The sequence below is a fragment of the Catharus ustulatus genome, chromosome 2 (assembly GCF_009819885.2).
Source record: "Catharus ustulatus isolate bCatUst1 chromosome 2, bCatUst1.pri.v2, whole genome shotgun sequence".
Taxonomy (NCBI): Eukaryota; Metazoa; Chordata; class Aves; order Passeriformes; family Turdidae; genus Catharus; species Catharus ustulatus.
In genome coordinates this window covers 21,352,120-21,372,149 of record NC_046222.1, presented here as the reverse complement: position 1 = coordinate 21,372,149, position 20,030 = coordinate 21,352,120, and the positions used below count along the sequence as shown (strand labels likewise).

The following is a 20,030-nucleotide window of genomic DNA, read 5'->3' as shown; positions in this document are numbered from 1 at the left end:
CAGACAGGGTCAGGACTCCACTGTGCAAAATGTTGTACACTCACGCAGGATGGGAAAAGTGGTAGCCTGAAAAAGGAAGCTGGAGAAGACAAAGTGAGGAGGGAAACAGGTCTGAAGACATGAAATACCATGAAATACCATACAGGAGCTTAGACTCAGTAACTGGACAAGGAAAAAAATCCTGTTCTGTCAACTTGCTTCTGGCAGAACTGCTTTAAATAGCTCAGAGGTTGTTAGGTGAGAAAGACTGTGTGTTTGTTTACACCTTGAAAAGGCACCGAAGAGATAATACACCACATATTCATGGTTTATTTGTACTGTATAGCTGAAGCAAAGTGGAAATGCAAGCTGAATATTTTTTCTGTAAACCTTTTCCCTCCACCCTTTCAAAAATAATACAATTGGAAACACTGGAACTTTCCATTTCAAAGACTGTAACATCAGATTCTAAATGCTAAACTAGCTGCCCTTCACCCTGCTGCTACAATGCAGCCACTTTTGCAGCTTGAGTGTGCACACTGTCCCCATGGCACACATACATCAAACAGCAGCTGGAGAAGGGAAGGGGACAGAGAATGCTGTATGCAGGTGGCAATTAGGATGCTAGACTAATTTCATCCCCTGAGGGGTTTAGTTTCAGGTATCGTGAAAACCTCTATGTGAGATCCAGAAAGCCTTGAAAGCAGTGCTGTCCCTTCAAACTTGCTCTCAATTTTCCCTGGATTGGCTGTTAGTTACAGAAGGAACTTCTAAAATGACATGCAAGTATCCAGCTGCCATGCCTGCTCCACTCAGTCCCATGTCTCTGACCATTTTTAATGTGATATAGAAGCAAAGCTAAATAAAAAGATTCTGGACATCATCCTGAATGATGCATGAAAATTGCAGTAACAAGCTGCTTCCTATAGTATTTCCTGCCTTTGCATTTTGACTTAGCTGGCACAAAAAGGGTACATTATGGGAAGTGATGAAGTCCTTTTCCTGATACACTCTGCTCTGCACTGCGCTCCTCGGGGATCGTTTGCCATTTTTGTCAGTCTTGGTTGGCTGAGCTTCCCTCAGGAACTGCCTGTCCATTAAAAAGAGTGTGAGGATGTCCACGCAGAGTCAGACAGTCTGGTGAGGGCGCCTTCCCCTTGTGTTTCCATGCTGCCAGACACCATTCCCTGCAGAGGGATTTGCACTGATGATGCAGCAGGTAAGGGGACATTACCCCTTAAAAACATGCTTGGAGGGCTGCTGTTCACCTCGCTTCCTGGGTTGGCAACATTTACAGCACTGTTGCTCACTGTCCACAGGCAAGGATAGTGGCTGGAAAAAAAGCAGCACAGATTGAATGACTTATTCAAAGCATTTAGCCCACATAAGATTTGCTACAGTAAAGTCAATTTCATTATCTGTACAAATATATTGAACAGCTATTCAAATCAAGTTAGCAAACTAGATCAGCCTTGAAGATCTTAAGTGAAAAATCACCAGCAACCATCATACCTGGTGACCTGGGAGGGAGGCATGGAGAGAAATGTGCAAGTATATGTGAGGTTTCAAAATTTAAGGATCTTTTTATGTGCCTCTGTGACTTCTTCTCGTCTCCAGAACAGAGTCTGAAGAGTTTCTAGAGGGGAAGGTCACAAAGTCTCAGGATACTGCCTAGCTACTATGGTACAGACACTGAGAAGAAAACCTACTCAATCAGATAACAGTGAATTTGAAATTGCAGCTGATTTTCCTGACACCTAAGTTAGAGAAAAATTATTGCATTTATTTGGGGAAAAGAAGGGAAAATATTTGATAATTAGTTGATTTTCTAGGTCTAAATTCCATCTACTCCTGGAATAGGATTCTCATTTCATGCAGGATAATAGTGAGAAATATAGGAAGAAAAATAATTTGGTTTTAAAATGCTCACAGATTGTAGAGACCAAATTTTTTTGTGGGTGTTCCAAGATACTAGTTTTCAGCAGTGCTGGGGAAAAATGAAGTTCCCATAGATTTAAGAGCAGAAGATAATTAGCATGTCAGAAAAATCTGCCCACGAATATTGAATTGGGCACTTAGGACACATTTCAAAGCCTGGACACTGATTAAAGTTTGGAACAAAGGGCAAATCACCAGGATAGTCCTACAAGCCTCAGTGCTCCTCATACCAGCAGTTTTCCGGTAACCTTACCTGGGTCCAGGGCTGGCACCTCCCTTTGTATGCGGCAGTGAGAGCAAATTAGTGTGTGGAGAGGATGGCAAAGTCCAGCTGTCATGTCCTGAGAATACCTGAAGATTATTGCTGGAGCTCTCCAATAGGTTAACTTTGGGAAGAAAAATAAAAAGCAACAAACAAATCTTCAGTGACTTTTGCGGAGATTGTCTTAAGACAGCAAAACACAGACAGGCTTAAGGCAGCAGTCTGATCATGAGGTCCCCAGCCACAGGCAATAGGACAAAATTCCCAACCACAGGTAAAAAAGCAGAATTCCCATGTTTATTCAAAGAGTAGCAAGGTGCCATTGCAATCCCAGGTATGATAAATGAGAAGGTACAGCATGACAGACACAGGATTTGAATTTTTGTAAGTCTGATTAATAGTTTTTCGCAATTGACATGTATCAGGCAACGTTTTGATACAGATTTCCTTATTATTTGAGGTAAAATATTTAATAAAATTCTATAAATACTGCCCCATTCCTGGAAATTTTCAAGACCAGGTTGAATGCAGCTTTGGGCAACTTGGTCTAGGGGAAAGTGTCCCTACCCATGACAGGGGGCTTGGAACAAGATCATCTTTAAGGTCCCTTTCAAGCCATACCATTCTATGATAAATGCTCCCATTAAAGAGGAATTCTTGCTAAATTATGATTAGCAAGCGGATTACTTTATCCCTACTCTTCTTTCTGACCCACTTCTTCTGATCAAAGTAGAACCAGTTTCTGGAACTCTACACCCAGATCTAGAAAATGAAAGGCACTCAGAGGATGTTCTGACAATACCAAAATGTCTTTGTCTCACATCAGCTCCTACCTGAGAGCTGCTTTGGCTTGAGAGCTCAACTGCATCATGGCAGGACACAGAAAGAAGACCTGCAATGCTCTTTTTGAGTGAAAGCAAGATCATACACTCTCATTTATCATTAAGAGTGCAGTAGGTACCAGCTCTTGGTATCACTTGTTTTGCTGCCTCAGTCACCCTGGGTGCACGAAGGGCTCTGTGCAGGTTGTTCCAGAGACTCACCATGCCCTTTCCTAGCCTCAGCTCAGGCTGGCTCCAGTGGTTGTGCTAACCTAAGGCAAGGGGTAGGCAGGCAGGGGCAGCAAAGCAGTGCTCCAGGAATACCTGTAGGGGAGTGATTCCTCTGCATGTAGGAGGGTGGGTAAGGAGCAGCCCGATGGCCTCGCAGGGCTGAGTATCGCTCGCAGCTGTGGGGAGCCTGCGGAGCCGGCCGAGGCAAAGGCCCACTGTACTGGTAATTAGAGCTTCCCGAGGCACACATTGGGTCTGGGTTGGAAATCAGCCAGCCACCCACTTGGAGGGAAAAGAGAGAACAAAATTATTGCCATTGCTTCATTAAAGTGCTACAATACAACTAAGAAATAACCAGCCTTCTTGCAGAATCAGCTGTGCCTCAGAAATACCAAGTAGATTCTAAGATATTGGCTTGTGAAACAGCTGACAAAAAATATCAGCTCCCCCCTGGCTCACCAACTCTAAAAATTAGACCTGAAAACAACCAGAAAATGCCACAAACATTAAAGAACAAATGAAAGAAAAACTATCAATAAAGCAAATGCAACCTCTGCTCCCCCTCAGTTTTTTGCCTGCTTGCTTATGAAAGGTGCTTTTATAGGTGACAAAAATATTCACAAATACAAAAAAAAACCCCAAAAAACAAAGTGATAAGAAAGCCCTAAAAATATCATATATCATCTTGATTTTAGACTCCTTTTAGTATTGAAAAACTGGATTGTATGGAAACTAATCCCTTTGCAGGACCTCTCATATTATTTCCTACTGTGAGATCTCTTCAATCTTTTTATTTTTTTTAAAGGGTCCTTCTCCATGAACACAATTCAGTGATTCAGTAAGTATGAACCGTTAAGCAAGGCCCAGGTTCCCAGCACCCAGCACAAAACTTGCAGCTGACATGAATAAAAACCTTACAGTGAGAATATGTCATATGTTGACCTTCAGAGACTGTCTCTGGAGCATCCTTAGAATGGTTTCTGAAAAGCAAAATACTTAATGGTAAGTGTTCTCATTGAAAAATTGCAAAAGTATAATCAGAACTGTTCAGTAAAAAATTGGAGAAGTGAGCAAAAAAGGAGGGCAATCCCTCTTTAACCTTGCTAGGCAGTAGTAGACCTTCCTACATTCTGCCATAAAGGAAGCAGGATCTTTCGTGCCGTATTTGGGAGCTGAACCTGGAATTTTAAATCTACCTGTGGGCACCATTCCTGCTTGCAGGAGAGCTGAAGGCAGCATTCTCCCTTCCTCACCTGGAAACCCTGACACTGAGACAAAGCAGCTTCTTAAGTGGTGAGAAGAATGAAAGAAAATACAGATTCTCCTCCAGGCACATGGGACATTTCACATGTCAGAAGATAAACAGATCCAAACAAAATTAATCAGAAATTATGGACTGGAATGCATCATTTGGATACTACTGTGCATAGATGTGGGTGATGCAAAGAAAATTTTGCAAGATTAACTACAATTAATTTCTGATAGAAGCATTTCTGACATCTTACCTTTAATAAACCCATCATAAATTATCACACAGACTTAATGACAGCAGTGTAGTTACATTACAGTTACTCTGTAATTTCACTTCAGCTACGCTTTTTGACACCTGGAGTTAACATTTTTTTTCTCCCTGACCTATCAAATTACAGGACTCACTGGAGTGCAAATATACTGTAGTGAACATATGTGGGGCATAACACAAGTGGGGAAGCTCACACCATCTCGTTTCAGGCCTTCTGCGTAGACAGAGATATCTACCAGGATTCCCAAGAGCATGTTCACCCAACTGAACACCTATGGTAATAATTATACAGCCTCCCCAATAATATCCTTGGAGTGACTGAATTTAAGACAGCAGAAACAAGATTCAGTTTTGTAATGTACTTTCTATGGCAATGTCACAGTTTTAACCATATCAGCAGCAAAAAGCTACCAGATCAAAAAAATAAAAGATGGACTCACCTTTCCTTTGCATCCAAGAAGGCTTTGGCAAAGGGATTGTACTTGATTTTGAGAGCTGTTATCTTGAGTTTACAGAAAACAAGGCATGTTAGTGAAGGCAATTTGAAATAGAAACTTGATAAAACATCTTCTAGAGTAATCTGAGTGGAACTGCCTGGGTTTGCCTAAAGTATATCCTCACGCTTGATGTTTTCCTGGAGACAGCTTTGCTGTGCCCTAATAAGAGCCACAGGCAAAACACCAATTGGGGTAGCCTGGCATGAGCTGGTCTGGTAAATCTGATGGAATGATGAACCCTTTCAAGAGGGTTTAAACACTGAATTACTATCAAATATAAATAAAATCCACAGCAAGATTAGCTAAGGGATGAGGCACAGGAGTAAGCAATTCTTGCAATTCAAAGCATCCCTCAAGGGCAGAAATTTTCCCATGAAGTATTGTGTTGTTCTGCAGTTGTACGTAGTATAGGGAACATGGAGAAATAGGGTTATCATTATAACTATCAGTTATTGCTAGAGAAAGATATTGGACTTGACTGTAAGGCTATTTGGCTTTTTTTTTCCAGTGAAGGATTGAAATGCCAGGACAGATGGACCAGTCTGGAACATCTGTGGCAGGATATTAAGCTAAACCTGGCTTAGTACTGGAGCCAGACACTAGATTAGTCAATGCTCTACTGCAGAGAAAAGACAGAGTATTAGACTGGATGGAGTATTACACTGCATGAGACTGGTGGGGAAACAAGAAAAAGGCACACTGGTCGTGTAGTTAATCAGCTTCTAACAGACCTCCTCAGTGGTGACCAGAGCAGAGCATGGCACCCGCCTACCTCTTCATTCTGGTAGGCAGTCACTGCTATGAACTGGGTCTCGGGGAAGGAGCAGTTCATCACCATCCGGTGGGGGCCTCCTACGCGAACTATGTGCACCTGGGGCTCATATTTGTGCAGCGAGTTCAACATTATCTGCAGGAAACAAAACAGAGAGACAGCCCCCAGTGCCACCCTGGTACCTCAGAGCCACCCTCTGGCTCTGTGACAGAGCAGCTGCCACTGCTGAACCTCCCCAGCCAGTGATTGCTGAAGCAGGAGGGCAGGTGCCTTTCCTCCCCTGCAATAACTACAGGGCTGAACAGAATGAGACTTCTCTGGACAGTATTTAAGGCTTTGGATGCAGCAGCACCAGTCAGTATTTGTTTTAGCAGCTATGGCACTCAAACCACTGGGCTTCCACTGCAATAGAGGCTGCTGAAACAGCTCAGGGGCACTCCCTGTCCTGTTTCTGCTGTCTGAAAGACTCAAAATCACCATCACAGAAAAGGTGCCAGGAGGAAGCTAAGGCAGTCACCAGTTTCCTCTCTGGGCAAGATGAAGTGTATCTAAACAAGCCTTGGCAGATCGTCTAACCTGGCACTAAAAGCTGTGAATAGCATTGATTCCAGGAAGTCTATTAGGTCCTTTAATTGGCTCTAGTGCAAGAAGAAGATTATTTTTTTAAATTTGTACTTTGCAAAGTGATGTATACATACATACCTACATATATATATATGTATATATGTGTATATATATATATATATATGAATGCAGCTATTAGCATAAAGCACCGATAGTCATCAATTACTTTCTAATACCATCACAGAAGAGGCAGCTGAAGTACAGAGAGGAGACACAGTTTACTTCAACACTATGGTCATGATTTCAAAAGAGAGCAAACGAAGCTTCAGTCATTTGTTTTTTAGTAACTTTTGTTTGCATTCTCTGTATCATATGGCATTTCTTGTCCTGCTTTCTATTATTTTCTTCTCCTTCATACATATACATAATGTTCCCCTCTTTTATTCCCCAGGGACTCTTTAACCCTTCAAGTTTCCTGTAGCTGCTTTACCCCATGCATATTTTTCTGAGGCTTTTGACTTTTCTGAGATCCTGGACACAAGATAAGCATTTGCAAATTCAGATCCTGTTCTATGCTCTGCAATAATTCTTGTGTGCTGGTTCCACATACGACTAAGGAAAAGTCAGATCATCTTCCTGTTCTCCAATCTATAAAACCTGAGATAATTTCCTACCTCATTAGAGCATTAAGCTTACAGAGGTACCTCGCAAACCTAATGGAAATAACAGATTGAGAACATATAACATTTGCATGAAAGAAATTGATTCGGGGCTGACAAGTATCATCTACCGTAGGAGTCTTATACAAAACAAGTGAACATTGTGCAACATTTTGCCTTTAGATGCATCATCAAAAATAAAATATGAAGCAAAACTAATTTTCCTGTTTGCATTTTTAAGGGGTTCAAAGAGAAAGTCACTTATTTCTGTCTGGTACATGTGGTTTCTTTCCAAAGGCCAAACCTGATTCAATAGAATATTGATAATTATCATGATGCAGAAGCAGACATAGTAATTATTTCATTTAGGAGCAGCCTTTTATTCTGCCATCTGACTCCTGCCAACATTCCACTTACACCAAACAACATTGGGGAGCACAACAAAAACCTAATACTTATGGCCATTTTTCCCCCCTTCCTCTGAAGTCCTATGTAAAAATCCCCAGCACACAAGACCAACTCTGAAAAGACCCCTGACGATTAAGTAAACCACAGCACTCTGTCTCTCTTAACATCAAGAAGTCCATTAAAATCTGAAAGTGCCAATTAAGGCCTGTTTATCCCTGTTTACATTTGGCCTCCAGAGAATAATTGGCATCTGTGGGTGAAGAGGCCTGTAAGGGCTTCTATAATTATATAAATGCACCCTTGATATTTCTTGATTGGTAGGTGCTTGCAATTGAAGCCAAGAGGTGATGTGGAAACATCAGGCCATACCTGCCCACTCCCATTGAGCTTGTTGGTAAGTTTGACTTTGCTGAAGGAAATGGCAGCTTTCATCCAATGGGCCCCAAAGTTGGGAGAGTCTGGGTGGATGTAGACACAGCTGTGGTTTGGTGGCTCTGGTTTCCCAGCTGGCACCCACTCTCCATTGATGTACTTCCAGCGGTGGCCATCAGTCGGAGCAAAGTCCAGCAGGAAAGAGTACATGGCATTCGGATCCAAGCCTGACACACTGATCTTCAAAACAGGGAACATCCGCCTGGCCAGGGAAACAAAAAAGGGGGACACCACTGGAAACTGGTCTTGAAAGACTCTCCTCAGTATGTTTGTTTCCAGATGCTCACTGACTAGTTCAGTATAAAAAAATTCCTCCCTTCCTTCAATCCACCCTTGCCATCAGACCTTGCACTTGGCAGTTTCTCCAGTAATTTGGTCCCGTACTTCCATATTCCCTGACCTCACCAGCCTGATCATGTTCTTTTGCATTTAGTTCCATCTTACATGCAAGCTCTAAACTTCTACCCAGCCTTCCACTATCTCGTCTGTTTAAAACTGAAATCCTGCCTTTATGTAGTTTTGGGAAAATGCTCCTTTTGTGCCTAAAGGTCCAATGCCACCTTTCCTCAATACTTTTTTATTTTTTTTTCTTTTGTAAAGGAGATTTGCAGGTGCTCACAGCTTGACTTTCAGCGGTTTTCTATCTGTCTCAGTGCTTGTGATTAATGCTCTGAATTGGCACCTCAGTGCCTGAAAGTCTGCAGCAAGTAGGGCTTCACCTCCTTTAGGAACTGGAAATAATGTGTGGACAGCAGAACAGAGGTGTCTCCCAGCAAAGGTATCTTATGCACTAAGCTTCTTAGTTTGTCAAGGAATACATGTAATTGCTGTTACGTATCACCTCCTACATTCCTCCTCTGTGAGTAACCAGCCTCCCTGCCTCAGACACCTCCATACTGACCTCTCCTGGCAACTGCAATTTCTCCACATTTTTATGGACCATAAATGCCAATGAGGGCCAATGAATCTTTGAGGGCCTTTGCTCTGTGGGTACAGAGAGAGTACAGCAAGCAACCAGAGGAATGGCCTGAGGTCCATAGCCATGGGGCTAAGGTGAGGTAGCTCTCAAGGCTTAGGTAACCATACAAGACATCCAAAATAGACAAGAAGGGAGCTAAAACTCCAGGTTGCCTTAAAGGACTGGAAGTCTGCCTCTGCAATCATACTCCGTAGTGACACCCAAATGTAAATTGCTAACAGTCTCCCAGGACATTCCACTCTCCTTTCTGGATAACTTTATATAGTTTTTGCTGCATACATTCAGCACCTTCTGCTGACAGGAAAAGACACAATTTGAGAAATTTGAGAAATTTGAGATTTATCATCTAAAACTGATACAGAGTCAGTGCAGTATTGAAGATGATGTCATAGGACGTTTTGGGTTGGAAGGGACTTTAAAGATCATCTTGTCGTCGTCCTTGGATTGGTGTCCCCAATACCTTCCACTAGACCAGGTTGCTCCGAGCCTCATTTAATCTGGCCTTGAACACCTCCAGGGATGAGGCATCCACAGCTTCTCGGGGCAGCCTTTTCCACTGCCTCACCACTCCTTGTATCACTCCATGTCCTTACAAAAAGTCCCTCTCCAGCTCTCTTGCAGCTCCCAGGTACTGGGAGGCTGCTGTAAGATCTCTCTCCTCTCCAGGCTGAACAACCACAACTACTTCGGCTTTTCCTCATACGAGAGGTTGTCTCCTCCATATTTTCTCCAACTTTCCCTCCTGTACTGGAGACCCCGGAGCTGGATGCAGCACTCCAGGTGGGGTCTCACCAGAGTGGAGTAGAGGGTGAGAATACCCTCCCTCACCCTGCTAGCCATGCTGCTTTAGATGCAGCCCAGGATGCGCTTGGCTTTGTGGGTTGCCAGTGCACATTGGTGGGTTGTGTTGTGCTTCTTGTCCACTAACACTCCTGAGTCCTTGGCCTCAGGGCTGCTCTGAACCTATTCTCCACCCAGCCTGTATTTTAATGCAGAACCATAAAGTTCACTTTATGAGGTTTGCACAGGCCCCACTCTCAAGCTTGGATGACATCCCTTCCCTCCATGTGTCAACCAGAGCACATAGCTGGGGGTTGCTGGCAAACTTGCTGAGGGTGTGTCCCTGTGACCAGCAAAGGTAATGAGAGGCTCCAGACCCAGTACTGACCCCTGAGGAGCAGTGCTACTCACTGGTCTCCGAGGTAATGTGAACTGTGACCTTTCTAATTAAATACAAACTTAGTCAAGGATTTATATGCTACATGTGTCTTTCTGATCAGGATGCACCAGCTACCAAACTGGGGTGTGATAGAAGGTATGGGTGCACTGCTCCTCCCAACGCTTAGATTTCCCCCAGTAAATGTTCAAGGTAACACATTTAGATACATAGCTGAAATTGAATTAGAGGGGAAAATTAATCCACATGAAAATTTAATTTCACTAGATTGTGCAGAGCTATTTGTGTTACACATTGTTAATTCCTCTGCCCACCATGCAGGCAGGCTGCTCTGCCTTTTTATCTGAGAGGATCCAGTTTATCCCCAAAGCGCCTATAGACCAATCCAGAAGAGAATACAGTCACCATCAGTTTTAACCTCCTAGCACTAGGATTAGAGCACTTCCCTGTCTTAACCAGTTTCACTCACAGTAATTGCCTGCCTCGCTTGGACCAGTGTGTTTTGACTGTACAGACTCTAGCGATGGAAAACTTACTGCCTAACATTCCTGCTGATTAAGTGCCTTTACTGCTAAAATCTGTCTTTTAGCATGGCAAATTGTGATTCATCCAAATTTGTTTCAGTCAGAAGGCTTGTTTCAATGATCAGGTAGATGCACACATGACTTCCATCACTGCAATAGCTGAGCACTTCAGCCTCTTCAGTTTATTTAGAGCAAATCTGCTGCAATTACTCCACAGAACAGACCTTGAGTGGGAAGATGTTTGATATTAAACTTGAATGTGCAGTAACCAGTTGCTTTAGCATTCAAGCCTGGAAAGGGCTTCTTTTTCCCCACTCATGTCTGCATGCACAGATTCCCCATGGATTCTTCCCGTACACGGAGAGGAACAGTGGCATCTTCCTGTCTCCAGGCAATAACTGGGATTGCAAAGTCTCGGGATACTGCCTAGCTAATATGGTATAAACGCTGAGAAAGGAGACCTACTCAGTCAGATAACAGTGTGATACAGAAGTGACATTGAAGTGTCAATTGAATACAATAGGTCTGAGTAAAATAAGGGATAGTTTCCCACTGTATCAGATGCACCCTTTGGGATGCATTTTGTGATATAGCACGTGGTTTAATTTTACTGCTATCTATCCTGTTCAGAATATATCTGTCTCCCCTAGGCATACTGCTAGGGCAGGTGATCGTTATAATGAAGTATGATACAGCCACAGAGACATGTCTGTATATTAACACTGAAGTTGGTTCATATAACTGTGACATTTTGGGACCCTCGGTAGCAATTAGAGATGACTCAGAGCAGATGGAATTGTGCATGCTAGAATTTGACACTTGAGGATCACTAATCAATTAGACTTTCATTCTCTGGGATACTCCCCTATCAGGTTTCTGTTTAATTTCTGAGCTTTACTAACAATGTGTCTGTCCACACCAACTGTTTTAGTTATCACATACAGAAGTTCAGGCTGGCTCTTTCATTGTAGAACACAGTTTTCAAAAGCATTCATCTACCCTTCAACAAGAATGGTTTAGTTGCATTCATTTAGCAGCAGCAGAATAAGATCAATATTTTTTTCTACTGAGAATCTCTCTGGAGACAATCACTGATGAATCCTGAACCTGAGAAAAACTCAGCAGTCATAGGACATTGTCTCAAGTTTGTCTCCTTTTGAATACCATGGTTCAGAGTTCTTTGCTGCAAGCCACAGTCTGTATTTTCTGTTTTAGTGTGCTGCTGTGCTTTTTGATGAAAGATATTTTCAGAAATGCAGAGATCCTCCTTCACAATCTCTGGTGCTACAGTATCTATGTTAAAAGGATTAATGTAAATGGCAATGTGACATACTTCTGTAATTTTTTATTTTGCGATTGCTGTATGAGCTTGTATGTATGAGCTTGATCATAAAGAACCTATTCCTGCTCTCACTGACATTTTGAGAGATGTCACTGGCTATAGGAAAAGTACAATCAGGCTGATAAGGAGTGCATAAGTTAAAATAAAAAAATCAGACAACTTACACAATGAAATAAAAAGTACCCAGGCTTATTCAGATAACAAAAGATTCCCTTAACAACTATAAAAAGATTTTATCCACACGTTCACCCTCATTTCAGAAAGAACTAGTATCACTGTGAAGTCATAATTTTCATTAGCTGCGAGGAAAGAAACTGAAAAAACCCTGTTGGTAAGGTGTGATTCTTTGTACCAATTTAATTAATCAGAGGCAAACCCATCTTACCTCATTTTTAGTTACACTTACACTACTAAGGAGCCAGTTTAAGCTACTGTACATCAAGTGAAAGTCCACTTAGAAGTTTGCTGTAGCCAAACAGAAGTTTTCAAAGCAATTTAAATGATGCAAAAGCAGCTACACGATATACAGATAATCTCAGTAGCAGATTTCTATCAATTTAGGCTATTAGGAGGAATCAGAGTGGCAACAAGTACTCTTATACCAAGAGCTGGTACTTTGGGAAGGTAACTGTTCTTTCTGCAGAATCACCTTGCTCAGCCAATAGACTAGATTTTTCGTTTTTACTGCTTTTACCTATGTCCCTCACCAAGCTACAGTCAACAGTAATCTCATCCACAAATTCTGCTAAATCAAAGTCTGCAAAATTAATGAAAGTCACACCACATGAGTAAATCTCTACATCTCTTAATTCCTTTCTTCTATGTGGATCTTCTGAAAGGTCCTGCAAAACATGGGCATGTTGAGGGAGCAGCTGAGGTCGGGGGCAGCAGAGGGCTGGGGAGGATAAATTAAATAAAAACCTTAGTACCACTGTGCAAATCTTACTCTCGTAGCTACTTGTCTGTTATGGGCTGGACTCTGCTGTCAGCCCTGTTCAGGGCAGAACCTCTGTGGAGAGCTTTCTTCAAGCCAGTTCCTGATTCAGGATTAGCATCTTCCTCACCAGATTTTTAACTCTTTCCCTGTGCCTTTCTGGGTTCCCCAAATAGTAAGATGTGATCCATTTATATCACAATGTTTTGTCCTTCTGAAACTGTGTGTGTTAAGCAGTCTTACACACTTGTTTCTAAGGGCACCAGCAGCAGCTGTGGGACCATGCAATTCAAACTGCACATGCATACAGAACACATAGGGCAGTTTTATTGCACCCATTCTGGTGCAGACTGTTTGTACAAGCTGTTAAATACCCAAGGCCAGAGGGATGGGAACAGCAGCTGGGTCTAACACCACCAATCTGCTTCTATGCAGTAATTTGAAGCCTACAGGTGAGGACTTGCTAATATAGACTGATGATTATTAGCATAAGAAGTCATTCCAAAGGTTTTGAGAGGCATTCCCTTGAAAAAGTTTCCTTTTTGCACAATCACAAGTTAGTCAATATATTTTTCCAGCATGCTTCATAGGAGGAACGGTTTGGCAGTCACCAAAAAGAAGCAGGATCACCCCATCTTGGTCTTACACTGGTTTAAGCAGACTGCAAGGCTGCAGTCCCCTAGAAACTCTGGTGTGCTCATTGCAGTTCTCTCGAGCCTGCACACACAGTTTATTATTGCAGAGCTCCAATCCCCCTGCCTGTCACCTCCGCTGAGCCCACAGTGCTGAGCAGATCACTCACCTGCCATTCTTGGTCACGATCATCTCATTAGTGACTTCCCTGAATCTCTGCCAGAGCGTCGCATCCTCCAAGACGACCTGGAGCTGTTTCTCCGTGGGGTCGCCTTTGTCTCTCCCAGCCCGGAGTTCACTCTCCACTACGCTGAGGAGCCTGGAGACAGTGCAGTCGCTGGGCTTTTTGCAGCCCAGGTCTGCCATGACAGCTTTACTGCCTGAAACTTCAGGTAGCTGCTGAAAATACAAAAATAAGAAGCTAAATAAAAAAAGAAGTCAGTTGATTGGGCACCGTCTGACAAACGTGCTCGCCTCACTCTTTTGCCACTGCCTGGCTCTTTCCCCTGGAAGTCCCAATGGGCAGTGACACCAGCGTGTGGAGGTTTACGCACACGCTCCACACAAAAAGAGGACTATCTCCTAATTACCTGTTAGACAGTCAGGTGGGTGGCTGGCTGATGACTCAATTGGCTGCCTTGAAAGAAGAGTCCTTCATCCAAATTAGCATGCTTTTATCTTTTTTCAACCTGAAGTGGGTCTAATTGTTCTGCTTGAGAACCAGGTTTCCATTAATGAAAATTGTTTCATTTCCAGACTGAAACAATGCATGGAAATTGCATTCACACTGGTGCGGACTCTAACTGAAGGAGCTGGGAAGAGTCAAGATAGTTACACAGAGAAGGTTGTCTTAAAATATTTTCACTAGGAATGTTGCATAAATGCATTAATCTCATTCCTCTACATTCCTAAATCAAAATAAAATATTGAACCTTTCTGCACTGAGGTTTCAATGTACAAGAAGGCAGCATCCCTACACTCTATTGTTAATGGATATTGTGTCCACCTCTTGGTCCCACTGTCACACAAAAACCCTACTGTACCTTACGGGTGGCTGAAAGCCCTTCTGGCTGCATTTCCAGGGACAGACGGAACACTTCTGGGGCTGGTATGAGCTTAACTGCCTGAGTCCTGGCGCTGCTCACCAGCTCAAGGTCCATCTCAAGCAAAAGCTCCCTCAGCATCCCTGTCACCTCATGCTGAGGCCTTCTCTGACAGGCCTAATCCAACATGTCCTCCACAAAAAAGCCACCATTTTTCTGAGGGCTCCAACAATTTCAGCATTCAGTCAAGGATACAAGAGATGTGGGTTCAGTCCCCTGCTGGAGGGTTAAGTGTAAGCCCCACAAATAACAGTGACCTGTAAACACTGGGCTTTGGTGTATAACAAATGCTAGAGTACCTAACTTCTCCTGATACATCTGTCTCTGATAATGTCTTTAAAATTTCTGGTCTGTTGGACGTGACATAGTCATGGACTTGATTATGAAAACGTAATTCTAGAGGTCATTTTTAGAGAAATACATTTTCTGTCTGCTTATTGAGAACTTTGCATTCTTTCAATTCAATAGTCCCTGTTGAACTTCTGTGCTTCTGTCTCTTTTAGAAAGACAAAATTACTTGGTGAATCACTGTTGGGATTTTTACATACAAGAAAGAGTATTGCAGACTTTATAAAACAGAATTTAAGTTAAATCCATCATTTGACAAGGCTCAACAGATCTTACTTTAAAAAAGCTGAGAGGTACCATCCACCTAAACAACGATGGCCAGAGCTTGATGGCACCTTATTTGGCACCCTTCCAACCCAAATCATTCTATGATTCTATGCTGCTCTCAAGATTCACACTCTGACACCTCTTCCCCTCTTCTTTTTAAAATTGTCAACTCATAAAAAAAAACAAACTAGATTATTTTATGAGTAAGCTTGGGTGAACTACAGGTATCAGGTAGCAACTTTTAGTTGATAAACAGCCCACTTTCACTGCTGAACAACTAAAGAATGTACTTCAAAATCCATAGGATATTTAGGTACCTGGAAGGGTACCACTTCGCATTTGGAAAAATAATTGCATCTCAGGTATGCTGGTGTAAACGGAATATGTTTATGTTTGGGTTCCCCTTTCTGAATACTCAAAGAGGAGAGAGAAGCTACTTCTGTAATTTTTCCCTGCATGTGATCAAATGGCATACGAAATGCATAGGAGACTGCATGAGACAGTTTTAAGTTTTATTATGCTGCAGATGCAAATAGACAGAGAAATTGGAGCCGGTGGAAGTGCTGTGAATTTCAATTCAGTATCTTCAGGTTTTCAGTATGTTCTAAGACAGGTACATATTACTTTGGGATATAATTTTTTTTTTTTTTGCTGAAGCCCTATTTCCATACAACCTATTTAGGTATAGTTGCTCAGAAATCAGGAGATTCAAAGTTAAGACAGGTAAAGAGACAACAGCTCATAAAAATAATAATACTCCAGTAGTTACACACAGTTCTTTCTGTAAGCAAATAAAAAGAGAAGCAGCCTGGCTTTCAGAAGTACTCACTGCCCATCTCTCCTGCAGGGCTTCAAGAGAAATGATACTGGATTAGATCCTGCAAAAATCAGACGCCATCTACCTTTCTCAAGAGGCTTAGAACTTACAGGAAACCAAAAGCTTGTGAAAAAGCAACAACATTTCACGTTGGTGGAAGGGCTTCCTAATGAGGAAGAGAAACTCTCTCACCAGCGGACACGGGTGCATCAGTAGAGGTAAAGAATATGCTCAGCAAAGATGGATTGGAAATGAAGGCTGCCACAAAGCAAAAGAAAGGGAGGTCCTGGTTGGAGTGCACTGCTTGCCCAAAGCACTCCTGGGACTGAGCTGTGGGGAAGGAGGGGTAATAGAAGGAATAGATAATGGACGTGTTCCAGTAATGGGTTGGGACAAGAGTTTTTCATCAATAGGACTGGATTTTTTACAGCTAGCATCTCTAAGGGAGAATCATGAATGTTTTTACTTTGGAGTATCATACTAAAACTTACTGTAAGTAAGCATACACATACTACTGTGTATCCTGCACAGTAATAAAATGCACTTTAAGATCCCAGAACTGGGTAACACTTGTGTGCTTATGGTTATCCCTCATACAAGATGTCTGATTTTTTCCAGAGGAAAAAATAAACCACAAACCTAACAACTTCAAATACCTGACTTTCACACAGTTTGAATTTTAGTAACTATGTTACCATAGCTCAGGACACCTGAAATCACATTTTCCAAAATGACAGTAGTTACCTGTGGCTGGTTAGTGGCACAATTACTTCTTTCAGGATAGGGAAGATTGTTTCAGCTCTAAGAGTTCAGCCTAAGAGCAATTAGTGTTGCATGTAGCAGAAGGCACAGTTCACCACTGACAGATCTTTCCAATCTAAAAGAATTAGCCAAGGAAATAATAAGTTTATATTTATGCAAGCGCATGATCAGCTGAATGTACTTGGGCCTGAGGTTTTCTAAAACACTCTTCCAGATTCCATGAATGAGGCTTCTTTGCATTGTGCACTCTGTGTCACACAGCTGCCATGGGAGAGGGCTGCAGAACAGAAACCAGGTAGATTCAGTGTCACCGTTATTTGTTTATTGTTGGTTTTTCATTTAACAAAAATATTATGTGTGGAGATTTACTTTGAATATTTAGCCTACTTCGGAAGAAGTTAGAGACATCCTCTAGTCTTTTGACCCTCCATTCGTCTAAATAACAGCTTGGAATGTTTTCCAAACAACCCTTCTTTCTCCTACTTTCTTGCTAGATTAATTTTTCCAAGTCAACAGGTGCTGAAACGGAGGCCCAAACAGATTAATGTCACTGGCTGTATGTATTGCCAGGGCACAGGGAACAATCCATTCTCAGATGTGGGTTATTTCTTGTGCTGTAAGTTAAATTTCCCTGAACCTGGCATTTTAAGAAAAGGTAGCTGGACTTAGAGAGGAGCAGAGTAGTTGCTCCTGCGACTGACAGCCAGTGCCACTGCAAGTGGGACACAGCAGGGCTGTTGACAGAAGACTTTTTATTGCCCCTCTTGCACTTTTCACACATTTAATTAGACAAGCAAATCAGTAGGGGCAGCAGAAGGAATAGAAAATGCCCCTACAAAACCTGCAAATTTGTAAGCTTTCCCTGAAACCCACATGGGAGAGCTGGGCACTTTCAGAGTCCTTGTGGGTCACAGACAGGCAGAGCTAGCTCAAAATGCAAGCACAACACTCACAATCATTTCCAATTTACTAATAGGAATTTAGCAACTCATATTTCAAATAAAGCAATGAGGACTGGAGAGAGCAGTGAAAGAACAATCAGAACAATCCTGCAATACTTATTGGACTTCACTCACCAAGTTACAGCGGGAAAAAGCAAGGGGTTATTTTTGACTTTCTAATTAAGCTTGTTCTTAAATGCCCCTGGCCACCAGCTGGTGAGGTACACAGAAAGAAGGGGGAAAAAGCAAACAAGAAAAAAGGTAATTAAAGAGGCCTTTCTTGTCTTGACATTGGATAGCTGTTTTTTGGCCTTTAGCTGCATGTTTCCAAAGAAAAGGCAGCCCTTCATCATCAGATGAAATTGCAGAAAATAAGACTCACTCTTTCCATCTCCAAAGCTCCCACTGCAGCATTCAGCTGACTCCCCTCTGAACACTGAGTCCCAACAACACAGGGAAATGTAACCTCCATCACCATGACACTCCCAGGAAATCAACACCTATCAACTACCATGGAATAATTAAGAATGGATAAAAAGACAGCTGCTATCCTTCTGGCTTTTAATCATGTATCCAGCCCCTTAAGAGATTGCTAGGCTAGAAGAGACTTAAAGAAGATTAGCCTTTTCATTAATGTCGAGGTGAGGGGACAGTTTCAATAACTTCCCCCAGGTACATTTTTAGCAGAAAGGCAGGGAGTTCGAGTGATACCTGCCTGTCTGGTGTTATAACTGAGATTATACTGAGATTAATTCTGAGCCTAGAGAGCAGGGAAGGCTTTCAACAGCAATCTTTCTGCTTTTTAAAAAGAGAAGGAAGGAAAAAACCAAAACAAACTCAAAGAATTAAACTAATGTAGTGTGATGGGCTGACCCTGGATGGGTGCCAAGTACCCACCAAATGGTGGGTACTGCTCTGTTTCTCTCATCCTCTGCCTTCCTCAGCAGGGACAGAGAAAATATTACAAAAGACTCATTGTTTGAAATAAGGGCAGGGAGAATCACTCACCAGTTACCATCATGGGTAAAACAGGCTTGACTTGGGGAGATTAGTTTAATTTATTATAAATCAAAACTGAGTAAGCTAATAAGAAATAAAACCAAATGCTAAAACATCTTCCATCCACCCTCCATTTCTTCCCAGGCCTAACTTTGCTGCTGATTTCCTGTTCCTCCTCCCTGCCAATGACCTTCTCAGGGAAAGACCTCTTTACACTCTTCCCCTGCTCCAGCATAGGATTCCTCCTGTGGAAAACAGTCTTCCAGGAACTTCTCCACCAGTCCTTCCCACAGCCTTCAGATTTTCACATAGTGCTCTAGTATGGGTCACTTCCATGGGGTGCAATCCTTCAGGAACAGGCTGCTGCAGTGTGGGTCCTCTGCAGGGTCACAAGTCCTGCCAGCAAACCTGCTCTGGTGTAGGTTTCTCTGTCCAGGAGTCTACTCCAACTTGGGCTTTCCACAAACCACAGCCTCCTATGGGCGTCCATCTGCTCTGGCAGGTGGATCTCTGCGCTTGCATGGACCTCCATGAGCTGTAGGGGCGTATTCTGCCTCACCATGGTCAGCAACACACTCCTGCCCCCCCTTCCCCACTGACCTTGGTGTCTGCAGGGCTGCTCCTCTCACATATTCTCTCCCATTTCTTTGGCTGCATTAGTGCAAGAGTTTTTTCTTCTCAAACTTGTTACCCCAGAGGCGCTATCACTGTTGCTGGTGGGCTCAGCCTTGGAACCAGCTGGCTTTGGCTCTATCAATGTATGGGAAGCTTCTGGCAGGTTCTCAGGGAAGCCACCCCTGTAACCCCCTCACCAAAACATTGCCAGCAAACCAAATATGTGTAGGCTGGTGATGTCATCAGGCTGGTAATAAATGTAATTTAGTTTGTTTTAAACAATAATTATACTTTTCCCTAATTTGTTTTTCTCTACTTAAAGATCTACAGTGATGTCTTCAGACATGAATTATCATCTAGAGGAAGAAACTATTACTGTTCCCATCTTTAAGATCAGAAAATAATTTTAAAATTAAGAGATTCTAAGCAAAGCTTTAAGTTCCACTTACAACATCTCAGAAGGTAAGTAATACATTCAGTGTTTATTGGGCAAGCCAAACATGC

General features: G+C 42.5%; 1 protein-coding gene across 1 annotated transcript; it reads right to left on the bottom strand.

The window, feature by feature from the left end:
* Positions 1 to 385: 385 nt before the first annotated feature.
* Positions 386 to 14,157, bottom strand: TBX19 (T-box transcription factor 19). Its single transcript, XM_033052286.1, has 8 exons — positions 13,844 to 14,157; positions 8,023 to 8,287; positions 6,023 to 6,157; positions 5,194 to 5,255; positions 4,150 to 4,211; positions 3,325 to 3,513; positions 2,171 to 2,303; positions 386 to 1,311 (listed from the first exon to the last, which is right to left on the bottom strand). The coding sequence occupies exons 1-8, from the start codon at positions 14,038 to 14,040 to the stop codon at positions 1,077 to 1,079; spliced, it is 1,278 nt and encodes a 425-aa protein (XP_032908177.1). The 5' UTR covers positions 14,041 to 14,157; the 3' UTR covers positions 386 to 1,076.
* Between the last annotated feature and the right edge of the window lie 5,873 nt (positions 14,158 to 20,030).

Coding starts and splice junctions, on each gene's coding strand:
- TBX19 (XM_033052286.1), bottom strand. CDS start 14,040: ATGGCAGACCTGGGCTGCAAAAAGCCCAGCGACTGCACTGTCTCCAGG. Junction 5,256..6,022: donor CTGCCTACCAGAATGAAGAG/GTAGGCGGGTGC, acceptor TGTAAACTCAAG/ATAACAGCTCTCAAAATCAA. Junction 2,304..3,324: donor GAGGAATCACTCCCCTACAG/GTATTCCTGGAG, acceptor TTCTTCCCAAAG/TTAACCTATTGGAGAGCTCC.